Source organism: Staurois parvus, unplaced genomic scaffold, assembly GCF_062004578.1.
Source record: "Staurois parvus isolate SC_StPar_1 unplaced genomic scaffold, SC_StPar_1.0 ptg000031l, whole genome shotgun sequence".
Lineage (NCBI taxonomy): Eukaryota > Metazoa > Chordata > Amphibia > Anura > Ranidae > Staurois > Staurois parvus.
Genome location: NW_028317827.1, coordinates 5,641,596 through 5,654,371, shown reverse-complemented (window position 1 = coordinate 5,654,371; position 12,776 = coordinate 5,641,596). Strand labels below are relative to the sequence as shown.

Below are 12,776 nucleotides of genomic sequence, written 5' to 3'. Positions count from 1 at the left end.
GCTCCCTGTGACTGTGCATGCAGCCTTGTGCTGCCATCTGTTGGCGTGTTACAAAACGTTTTGATACCACCTCGTATACTTGCATTGCCAAGGCTGCCTTTTAGCCCTTGTTCAGGGCTACGAATGTTGCATTTCACCAGAGGATAGTTATTCTATCATTTTTATTGAGTGAATTATCCAGGAATGTCAAATCATTATTTTCCTTTTTATATACAAAGGTTGAATCTGTGAAAAGACAGCAAAATGTGTTAATTGAAAAACTAATTCAAGAGCAGCGGGCTTTGGAGGAAGAACTTTTAGAATATGATATTCCGGTAAGGAAATAGACACTGTGATTTAAAAATAGAACATAAAGAGATGATAGTTATTTCAACTGAAAATCTATTGTCTCCTAGGAACGTATTCATGCAGAAGAATTTTCAGATCAGCTAGGAGAAATCCCTGTTATTCTGCAGGAGATAGCATGTCCATATCCAGAACTGAAGTCTTCTGTACTAAGTGGATATCAGCAGCTTGTTGACCTCTACACCCAAAAGTTGAAAGAGCTTGATGGACAGTTAAAAGATCTAGACAGGTGAGATGCTGTATTTTCTTCAGTAGACATTCAAGGGACTTTCCAGTGAAATGGACAACACTTTCATTGAGCATATGTCTCACCAGATCTAGGATGATAGTGGCAGTGGTACTTCTCACTTGATCATTTCTAAGGCTCCATGTTTGGAAAACACTTCTGAACGATGGAAACTGACTGCTGGAAAAACGTAGGTTAAAAAATGTCTGTTTAGCCGCGTTTGCATACCACATTTATGAGCATTTGCGCTTAGAAGCTTTTTTTAAAGATAACATCAGGAGACCTGCCAAAATGCCCAGAATGCACTGAAAAATAGTAAAAAATTTACTATTTCAGACATTTTGAGAGAAATAGAGCGAGCAGAAGCAGAGAGAGCATTTGTATTTGTTGAGATTAGCTGTCTCTTTTTTTTGTGGTGTTTAGATGTGTTCCAGCTCATTTCTGTGCAGAAATTATTGCAGCAGTGTCTAACATATTTTCTTTCATGTGAAACCTAAAAGTATGGTGTAACAGGTCCATTTGAGTACCGGGAAAACACTTTGCATGCATTCTTCATGATGAAAAAAGGCTCTGGACAACATCTGGAAATGGAAGAGTTAAAACATTTTTCCAATGGCTTATGAATGCGGTTAGCCGTGTTTACAAGCATTTGGCATTTGAAACGCTGATATAATCTACCCCTGAACGCACGTTTAGCGCATTCCAAAAAATATTGTAAACTCAACTGCCTGTAAATGTCTGTAAATGACATAGTGTACATGGAAAACATTAGGGTGAGTTCAGGGGCTGCTGAAAAAAACGCAGAAAAGCTCCTAAACGTGAGTTTATCAGCTGCAGTGTACATAGAGCCTTAGAAGAGCAAATTGTATAGTGATTTGCAACATATTTGCAACATCTACTTGTCCATGGCTAGCCTTATTGTCTCCAGTTTAAAGTAAACCCATGCTTAGCCCATGCATGTTAAAGCAACCTGTTTACATCAATGCCCCTTTCCCAGCAACACAGACTTCCTTTGCACTCCTGTCCCTGCGATCAGCTGCTCAGAAGCAGGAGAAGCCACCCTGTGTGAACTATAATGCACTCAAGTCACAGCTTACACAGGGCTTTGGACTTTTCCCAAATGACAGAGCTTGTGGTTGTTGCTTGGTCCAGTGTTACAGACAGAGTGAGTCACACGCTTCTCAATACTCAAAAGTACTGGATAGTTTCTTTGTTCCTAGCAGCTCAATGGAATGGCAGGGTAAAGAACAAATTACAACTATGTGTTCTTAAGTAAGGAAAGATAAATTAAAGCAAACTTCTGTCTTTTCACTGCATGGGCAAAACACAAATTTGCTTTTATAGAACACAAACTAGGTTATATTTAAAGTTTAACTAAAGGCAAAACCTTTTTAATTATTTTGGATGGAATGGAGAGGGTTTGGAATACCTGTCATGTTTTTACTGTAGTCTATGTCCTCCGTCAGGAGATTCACCCTATTTGTCATGTTATTGGTTATCATCTAAAGTGAAGACATTCCAAATTTTGGGTTGTTCACAGAATTAAGGGATTTCCTATCACTTCTTGTTTTGGCAATGGGACAAGAAGTGAAAGGAAATCTCCCCAATGGGAAGCAGATGGCAAAAAAAAGTTTTGCTTTTGGCTCTACTTTAACCACATGACCAACGGAAGGTTTTACCGCCTTCATGACCAGGGCATTTTTTTTTGCTATTCAGCACTCTGTTACTTTAACTGGCAATTGCTCAGTCATGCAAATAAAATTTATATAATTTTTTTTAACACAAAATATTTCTTTTGGTGGCATTTGATCACCACTGGGTTTATTTTTTATTATATAAATGAAAAAAAGTCTGAAAATTAAAAAACAACAAAAAAACCCAATATTTTCTATTTTCCATTATAAAACCTATCCAATAAAATCAAATGTCTTCTTAAATGTAGGCCAAAACTGTATTCTGCTACATGTCTTTTGGTTAAAAAAATCCTAATAAATGTATTTTAATTGGTTTGTGTGACAGTTATAGCATCTACAAATTATATTATGTATACTGGAATTTATCCAACTATAGTAACAATGGCAGTGATCAGAAACTTATGGTGTGACTGTGAGAGTATGGAAGGCAATCTGGCGCTAACTGACACTGGCTGGGATGGACATTAACTGACGCTGACACCGCTAGTGACACTAATACAGTGATCACTGATAATACTGTACACTGTACTAATGACATTGGCTGGGTGACAGAGGTGGTCAAGAGGGCAATTAAGGGGGTGATTGCATGCCTAACAAGTGTATGTGTGCTGCTTTTACTCACAGGATCTGACTGTCTTTTCTCCCTGAACTCAGAGTTGATTTCAGGAAGAGTAACAGCCAGATGTTCTGTGTCCGGTATATTTGTAAACACAAAACTCTGTGCTGTGATTGGCCACAGCCAATCATCCGGTATACAGCCAAAATCATTGGCTGTAACCTGCTGACAACTCATGCTGTGTCTAATATCAGCACGCAGCATACACACGTACACCCAAAAACCCGGCAGTAAGTCACCATGTACCAATACGCCGCTGAGTGTGGAGCTGACACCCGCCAGCAGTAAATATACTGTTGGTGGGCGGCAAGTGGTTAAAAACTTTGTATAAAGAATAATAATACAGTCCATGTACTGCGGGGGGTATGCATTTGCTAATTATTGGCTTTTAAAACTCATTTGCTGATATTTATGCTCCTGACCACCTTTCAGGCCCAAGCTTTGCAACCTGTAATGATTTGAATGGTATGGTAAAATACACATGATGATAGGATACACACGTAGGTTTACCTGCTTAAGCTCTGCCTCATAGCAGAAATATTGCTACAGGGCGGCAGCTGTGTGTAAAATCACTTGTATATATACGTGATTTTGCAGTGCCGAGTGGGGGGGGGGGGGGGCGTGCGCAACCTACCCGTGACGTCGGCCGTGGCTGTCAATCACTGGTAATTAATCGCCGGCATCCGGTGATTGCAGGGGATCTCCGACGGGGGGACGACTGTTAGTAAACAAAACAGTTCTCCTCCCTGTCAGCTCTGGCACACTGTTTTGCATGGCCGTGCACCGCGCAGCCATGCAAAGCAGTGTGCATACAGTAAAGCACAAACACAGAACATCGTGTAAAAGAGCACACAGTTGACTCTTTGATCACCCCAGATGTTAACGCCTTCCTGCCCAGTGCCATTAGTACAGTGGCAGTACTTTTTATTAGTACTGATCACTGTATTGGTGTCACTGGTAATGTCATTAACACCAAGTCAGTTCCCCCCAGTGTCAGAATGCCCGCCGCAGTCCTGCTATAAGTTGCTGATTGCCGCCATTACTAGTAAAAATAAAAAAAAAAGTCCAATTATTATTATTATTATACAGTATTTATAAAGCGCCAATAGTTCGCTCAGCACTGTACATTACAAAGGGGGACAGAACATGTGACAGAACAATACCAATACAATGCAAAACATGAGGGGATCGAGGGCCCTGCTCTTTCGAACTTACAATCTAGGAGGGAGGGGGTGGTGGCACAGGAGGAGATAGCTGTGGGGGATGGAGTGGTAGGAAGAGTGGAGGAGGTTGGCAAGTTAGCAGGGGGTGGGGTAGGCTTCCCTGAAGAGATGGGTTTTCAGGGTGCGCCTAAAGGAGAGGAGAGTAGGTGATAATCTGATGGGTTGGGGCAGGGAGTTCCAGAGGATGGGTGACACCCTGGAGAAGTCCTGGAGGCGGGCATGGGAGGAGGAGACCAGGGAACTAGAGAGAAGGAGGTCTTGTGAGGAGCGGAGTGTGCGTGCTGGGCGGTACTTGGATATTAGGTCAGTGAAGTAGTTCAGGGCAGTATGGTGGACAGCTTTGTACGTAAGCGTTAGGATTTTGAATTTGATCCGTTGCGCAATCGGAAGCCAGTGGAGGGATTGGCAGAGGGGGGTGGCGGAGACAGAGCGGTTGGAAAGGTGAATGAGTCTGGCAGCCGTATTCAGGATCGACTGAAGCGGGGATAGCCAGCAGTGAGGCAGGCCAGTGAGGAGGGAGTTGCAGTAGTCGAGTCGTGATATGATGAGGGAGTGGATGAGCTGTTTAGTGGTTTCTGGGGTTAGGAACGTGCGGATTTTGGCGATGTTGCGGAGGTGGAGTCTGCACGAGTTTGTTAAAGATTGGACTTGGGGCTGGAAGGATAGGTTGGAGTCCAGAATGACACCCAGTACTCTGGCCTGCAGGGCGGGTTTGATGGTAGTGTTGTTGGACGTGACGGAGAAATCAATGGGGGTGGTGTCCGGGCTGGGGGGAAGACAAGAAACTCGGTTTTGGAGAGGTTCAATTTAAGGAAGTGGAGTGACATCCAGTCTGATATGTCGCTCAGTAGGTGTGTGATTCGGGCTGAGACCAAGGGGGTGAGGTGGGGGGTTGAGAGATAGATTTGTGTGTCGTCGGCATAGAGGTGGTAGTTGAAGCCGTGAGAGTGTATGAGTTGGCCAAGGGCGGAGGTATAGATGGAGAAGAGAAGGGGCCCGAGGACAGAGCCTTGAGGGACCCCAACAGAGAGGGGGAGTGAGGGGGAGGTGGTAGCATTATAGGTAACGCTGAAGGAGCGTTGTGACAGGTAGGATGAGAGCCAGGAGAGAGCAGAATCTCTGAGGCCGAGGGAGTGCAGTTTTTTGAGGAGGAGGGGGTGGTCGACTGTGTCGAAGGCCGCAGAGAGGTCAAGGAGTAGGAGCACTGAATAGTGGCCATTAGCTTTGGCGGTTAGCAGGTCATTGGAGAGTTTGAGTAAGGCAGTTTCGGTGGAGTGTAGGGGACGGAAGCCGGACTGTAGGGGATCGAGGAGGTTGTTGTCGTTGAGGTGAGAACATAGGCGGGTGTAGACTAGGTGCTCGAGGAGTTTAGATGTAAATGGGAGCAGGGAGATGGGTCTGAGGTTGTTTGGGTCATTGGGGTCCAGGGAGGGCTTTTTAAGTATGGGGGTGATGTGTGCATGTTTCAGAGGGGAGGGGAAAGTGCCTGAGGAGAGGGAGAGATTGAAGATGTGGGTGAGGGAGCGTAGGATGGAGGAGGAGGAAGGTCGTAGGAGTTGTGAGGGGATAGGGTCGAGGGGGCAGGTGGTGAGGCGGGCATCAGAGAGGATCTTGGAGACTTCCTCAATGGTAGTAAGGTCAAAGGTGCGGAGTGTGGGGGGAGCTTCAGTATGAGGAATGTAGGGTGGGGTGGAAGAGGAGGTCAGAGCAGTGGTGGGGCCGTGGGAGAGGGGTGATGAGGGGGTAGCTGAGTGAGGGTGAAGGGGGTTGGAGAGAGTTTGAGCAGCGACGAAGTCCCTGCGGGTTATGTCGAGGGGGAGGGGGGATAAGGGGGTAGCTGTGTGAGAGGGGATGGGTTGAGAGGGCGTGTGAGTTGCGGCAATGTCTTTGCGAATTGTGTCAATCTTGTTTTTGAAGTTATTGGCAATCTCAAGGGCAGTGAGTGAGGTGCTGGGTGGAGGTGGGGGTGGAGAGAGTAGAGAGCTGAAGGCAGAGAAGAGTCGGCGAGGATTGGAGGAGAGGGCCTTGATGAGGGTCAAGAAGTAGGCCTATATATTGCCATTTGTAGAAGCTATACCTTTCACGTAAACCAATTAATTTACATGTATTAGGATTTTTTTTAGCAAAGACGTGGAGCAGAATACATTTTGGCCTAAATGTATGACGAAATTTGATTTTTAAACATCTTTTTACTGAACATGTCTAATAGCAAAAAGTCAAAAATATTGTTTTTTTTCTCAAAATTGTCGGTCTTTGTTTTATAGCGCAAAAAAATAAAAACCGCACAGGCGATTATATACCACTGAAAGAAAGCTCAATTCGTGGGGAAAAAAGGACGTAAATTTAATTTGGGGGGTAAAACTTCTGGAGGGCAAGTGATTAATTAATGTATTTTCAAAGATTGGAATACCTGGGATTAAACCTCATTTGAGTTGTCTGATCTTTACCATCTTAAAGCATATCGAAAATCCAAGAACAAGAATGTAAAATTGTGCAGTTTACCAGGCCTTAGATATGTTTGCCCCATTTGTTTTAATTTTCCAAGCTAAGAACATTTTCAGTAAGTACAGAAAAATACCTGTTGATTTTCCCAGAAATGCAGTATTCTTGTAACTACAATGTGATCATTCTCACAAGCTATCTTCTGTAAACCGCACATGTATTGCCTCCCAAGGAATAGAGAGGAGAAGAAGACCTGTTTGTAGTCCAAAGCAGGAGAACAGCCTAGAGTGACTCCTCCATAGATAGAGGCGTAGCCACTCTAGGACAGGAAGTGTATCAAGGTAAGCATGTGAAAATAACAGGAAACAATAATGCAGGCACCACATTGAAAGAATAATAAGCCACAATATATGACATTCTTGTTTTGGGTTTTGATACACTTTATGCATAATTACACTAGTTTGATATCAATTGACTTCCTATTGGTTCTGTGGGTCATCAAACTGTTATTATAGATACATTTTACTACATATATTTTTCTCTAGACACAAGGCCATGTCAGTTCCGTTTTACTTATACTTCATGCCACAGAAATCTGGACAGTTCTGGGTTATGTTTTACTTTATAAGCCTAGAATCAGATGAATTGGAAATGTGAAAGCCAAGACACCTGACATGTTTTACTTTTGGCAAAATGTATTTTATTCTTCATTGAGATAACTGAAAAAGGATTAGTAAGAATTGTATTTTAGTAATCCGTGAGCATCCCAGAAGAAGAAAAAAAAACTTGTTTCCATTTCACTTACTACAAATTAGAGTATTACAGCTAATACCCAAGCATTATAGGAAATGATCATTCAAAATCTGAAATTTAATTACTAGTTCTGCATGGGTTAAGGAAGAAAAGGCTGCATGATATATTTTTTATCTTTATTGGGAGAATACCAAGAATAGACCTTATTTGTCTTTAAAGGATCACTAAACCTATGATGGAAATTGATTTCTATAGAAAGCAGAAAATATATTTAGCATACAAAAGTAATATGTTCGTGACAGTCTGGTATATTGGAGTTTGATGTTGAAATGAATCAATTTCTCAGAAGAAAATTGCTGTTTTATTATTTGAATGTAATTTGAATGAGGTAAAATAACAGCGCTGCTGTCCCTTGTGCCAAAGTTGAGAATTTTCCTCAGTCTATCCCCCTCCCAAGGTATACATAGATCACTGACCAAATCCCACACTATATTCACTAACATAGCAGCCACTTTCACCAGGCTCACTGATCTTGTTTATTGTCTAAAAGAAGAATTGCCTTAGCCAATTCATTTTGCCCACTATGGCCAGGACTGTTTTCCTCAGAAAATAGGTGCAGGTACTCATCACCCAATCCTTCCCACCCAGGCGCTAATGGAGAGTAGTAAAGCACAGTGCGTATTGCACCAAGGCAATTGGTGGTCAGGGCCAAGTTGCACTACCAGTGGGAAGTTCCTTAAAGGGGCACGGTTAAAGAGGCTTAGATGGTACCGCACAATATGCTTTAATTATTGTGCCACAAGTGACAATATCACAGACACACAAAAACCTCAGGACAAAGGATTACTTTTAAAAAATCAACTCTTCCATTACATTGGTGTTTCTGCACACAAATCAGTTTGTCTAAGCCTTCCTTAACCGATTCCCACCCGCTACTGTACATAAATGACCAGGTGGGGCAAGCGCCGTTCTGGCAAGACATACCCAAACGTCTGTGTGGACCATCAACATTTTTCACAATATACTAGTGTCCTATGAACATCTGTCAGTGTACCAGTGCTTAAAAAACATCTGTCAGTGTACCAGTGTCCCATCAACATCTTTCACAGTGTACCAGCATCCCATCCACATGTGCAATAGTGCCCTATCATCTGTTGGTGTTCCTAGTGGACCATCAACATCTGTTGGTGTCCCTAGTGGACCATTAACATCTGTCAGCCTCAGTGGGCAAAAATGTCATAGGTAGTCAAGAAAATGGATGTGTAACTTATGCCCCTATAATGTCTGAAGGTGCTCCTTCAGGCATTATAGAATGTACATACAGAATGTATTATGACTGTATTTCTTACTATGTCCATGCTGTGTGTTAGATACCTTTTTATAAATTGACAACTTTGTGTGAAGAAAAAAAAAAAGTTTTAATTTTCTTTCCACATTTTCCAAAACATTGTGGCAAAAAAATGTATTCGGCAAATTAGATGCGGAATTTATGCTCCTTGAAAACTCCAAGGTACTTCTTGGATTTTGGACCCCTCTATGTGATTAGGCTGTTAAATCTCACACATGTGGTATCCTCTTACTTGGGAGAAGTAGCAGAATGTGTTTTGGGGTGTAATTGAAAGTATGCTTATGTGTGAAAAATAAGTTGTTAAAATAACAATTGGGGGGGGGGGGGGGGAGTTGTATTTTTTTTCTTTATTTTGAAAAGAATTGTGGGAAAACATTGCAACTTCAGAAAATTCACCATGCCACTTGCTAAATCCCTTGGGATGTCTACTTTTCAAAAAGGGGGTAATTTTGGGGGTATTTGCACTGTCCTGACATTTTAGGACCTCAGAAGATGATCGGCCATCAGAACATCAGGATTGATTAGTTTTCATATATACAGTATGTACTATAACTTGTAAATTTTATAATTTTTACACAAACTAAATGATATATACTGTGTTGGGGGTATTTTTACCAAACAAATGTAGCAGAATACAATTTATGAAGAACGATTATTTATTTGCAAAAATTTTATAACAGAAACAAAGAAAAACACTTTTTTTTCAACATGTGTTTAATTGTATATTTAAAGAAACAAAAGTGACAAATAATATTCTTAATTCCCCAAAATAACCCATACACATCCACTGCTTAATGGCCCTTCAATCTATTTTTTAATAAAATTGTTTCTTATCGCATTTTTCTGCCTCCTTATTGAGCTCCTGAACCTCTCCTTTGTTTGGAACAAGCGGTTCACATTAGTTGCTGCCATGTACACTACTTTATGCACAGTACAGTACACATTTCATAGTACATAGTCCATCTCAGGCACAAGCAAGAAACGGTAGCTATGTTGCAACATACAGTGGAACCATGGAGAATGAACAGAGCCACCATCTAACAGGAAGTCAGATCACAGCAGAAAATAGGGAATTTGGAGGAGGCTGAGAGCAATAGGTTTTTTTTTTTTAATTTTTTTTTTTAACCAAAGTTGGCCACTTCAACACTGCAGTCTGTGGCCAGCAGTTCTCATATTCAGAGCAGGGCTGAATAAAGTGGAAGCTGCGCTATCTGCAGAAAGAAAAGTATTGATTTTGGTGTACTGTGAAGTGATATTTATTTTTACAACCAAGCAGAGGTAACTTTTCATTTCCAGATCAGAACATACCACAATCTCTGTACCCAGAGTTGGGCTTTAATTTTGTCCTTTACAATATACAAATATCTGTATCCAAAGGTTAGCAGCAGTGCATGACAGTGGTCTGTACCGGACCCAGTTCTTTCCAATTTAACTATGAATGATCTAATGCTGTCTGAAATAGATAGCAATATTAACATTTTTGCTGATCACACAAAATGATGTAGAGTTATTACAAATCAGCAAAAAAGTGACATGTTACAGAAGGATCTTGAAAAAAAATAGTGGTGTCAGTTAAATGGTAAAAGACATTTAATGTATAAAAATGTAAGGATACAGAACCAGGCCAAAGGAATAGCTGAAGAAGTAGACTCTTGGCTCTACATTACCACTTTCCCTGGGGGTGGAGTCAAAGAGATAGCTGGTGTTCCCCCAGAGACCTGCTCAAGGGAGTTTGGTCTTTGTTGCAAGCAGAGGAGTGTCGGTGCCCAGGGAGCTGTAGAGGTGGTTGAGTAGATCCATTAGCTGGTGGCATAGGTAGAAAAGGATCTAGGCTTGTCTACATGAGATCTTGAAATCCTCTGGGACCTTTTGCTACCCTTATTGCATGTAACTTGATTATGTTGTGAGAGCTATTCTCTTACATGCTAATATTTTGTATGTTGTGGAATATTTGACAGTCGCCTATGTTTAACCTGTTTTATGGCAATAAAGCTTTGTAAAAGAAAGGATCTAGGCTGTGCTGGTAGCTGGGTGCACCAGTAGCAGGCAGTACTGGAATTGAATGGGAAACAGGACTGTAATAGGACAGTACTGAGCAGAACTAGTAGTTGAGAGTGTTGTAGCTGGACTGGGATGTGTCTGTACAGAGTGGGACAGGTTGCAAACTGTAGTTGGGCTGGGAGTCTCCACTTGGTCACTTTGCTGATTGTAGCAAGAGTGCAGGCTGACTGTAATAATCTGTAGCGGGAGACTGGAGACTAAAGCTGGCCATAGATGAAGCAATTTTCTTTCCTGCAGTCGGTGTTGAAAGTGATTCCTGCTAGTGGCTTTAATAGCTGCTAGCTGCATGTAAAATCCTGCAAGCTGGTTGTACCCAAGTTGATCGATCGATCACACTGACTCAGTGCTTGAGAGATGACTGCGTGTCCCACTCGAAACATGAATGGATTTTCTGGTCATGTAATGCATCACATGACATGGTTGCATCATTCTGGGGAATATCTGGAAGTGTCTGCAGACACAGAAGACAGAGGCGCTGACATGAGGGATAAGAGACTATGACAAAGACTTGTTAGCAATACTGGTTAACAGTAAGTAACACTCAGGGCCATGCGGGAGTTGCAGAAGGCTGCAAAATCTGATGACAATATAATAATGCTCCTGTGTAAATTACTTGTAAGGCCAAGTCTAAGATCTGGATTTAATGTTTGGCACCACAATGGAAAAAAAGAAATATTAGTGTTTGAGGGGAATCAGACATGGGCAACTTAAGAAAGTTGATTGGAAAATAGGAGAATTGGATATATTCACTTTGAGGGAAAAAAATGTTCAAATATATCCAAGTCCAGTATAAAACACTAACAAATTAACTTTTTTTTATCCAAGGAAATGTTTAAAGGACAATGTTAAAAGATGATTGTATTTAGGTATGAAGAGGTTTAAGAGGGAAAAAGATAAATCTACAGGTTAGGTAGAAAAAAAATTTAAGGTGACTCTCTCATCACCACATAAAATTTGATAACAAAAACTGCAAAAATTTGTTGCTCACTTGTCCTGCTGCCTGTAACCTTGGTTTAATTAGGAGCTAAGCAGGCTAAAGAATTTCTATCATCTTAAACAGCTGAGTGCTGTGGTTCCACCGACTAGCTGAAAAGTCGCTAATGAGTCTCTTTTATTATTTCTAAAAAAAGGCAATGGCAACAAGTGGGCAGATCAGCTTTTTTTAGTACTGCATAAACGTGGTCAGTAAACCAGAGCTTGATCACTGTATTAATATTTTCCTCATGTTATCGGCCCATTTATAAATTCACAGTGTTTTAGAAAGGGAATCGGTATCAATCTACTGTATTATGAAATCTACTTTATTATGAAGTGGGCTATCTTTTTATTATATCCAATAATCCTTTTAACATTAAACATTGCCTTTAAAAAGGACATATGTGCCAACAGTCCCATAAAATATGGGGACTATTTAACTATGTGTACAGGATGCTCACAGCAGCTGTCAGGGCTCCGGGAATGACCAGAGGTGTGTGGACCGACACAGGGAAACACAGACTTCAGGTATAGCGTGTAAACAAGATAATTTATTAAGGACAACACAAACATAAACGCAGTGCAACAAACCAAACCCAAAGCTAACACAAATACATACAACAAGGTGAAACAAACCCAAACCTAAACTGATATATATATATATATATATATATATATATTTATATATATATTTATATAATATATATATATATATATATATATATATATATATATGGAGCACAATGTAGTCAGGCGGGCCGGGTCGGTAGCTAACGGGCAGACAAGGTACAAGGAGTAGGCAGAAGATTGGTCAGGAGTAGCCGAGGTCAGTGCAGGCAGAGTTCAAGCAGAGTCAGGATCAAGCAGAGTCAGGATAAGGCAGGAAGCAGACAAGATGCAGGTACAGGGGCTCATAGGAACAATACACCAAGGCACTGACTGCAGGCCTGGCCATTCCTTAAATACACCTCCTGCAATCAGCCTCAGGTGATGGCTTGATTGCAGGAGTGAGCTTCTGGCTGCTGAGAGCACCCGCTGGCCAGCCCTGGTACTGCAGCCCACACGGCAGGTGAGTCCCAGCACCAGTGGTGAA

At 41.5% G+C, this 12,776-nt stretch overlaps 1 protein-coding gene across 2 annotated transcripts in view; it reads left to right on the top strand.

Annotated features, from left to right (window-relative positions):
- The window catches only part of CCDC148 (coiled-coil domain containing 148), a 309,952-nt gene that overhangs the window by 167,339 nt on the left and 129,837 nt on the right, over positions 1-12,776 (top strand). For both annotated transcript variants that reach the window (XM_089659739.1, XM_089659740.1), the window contains exons 7-8: positions 219-314; positions 396-574. In XM_089659739.1, coding sequence (XP_089515865.1) covers positions 219-314; positions 396-574 — 275 coding nt within the window. The remainder of the gene's footprint in view (positions 1-218; positions 315-395; positions 575-12,776) is intronic.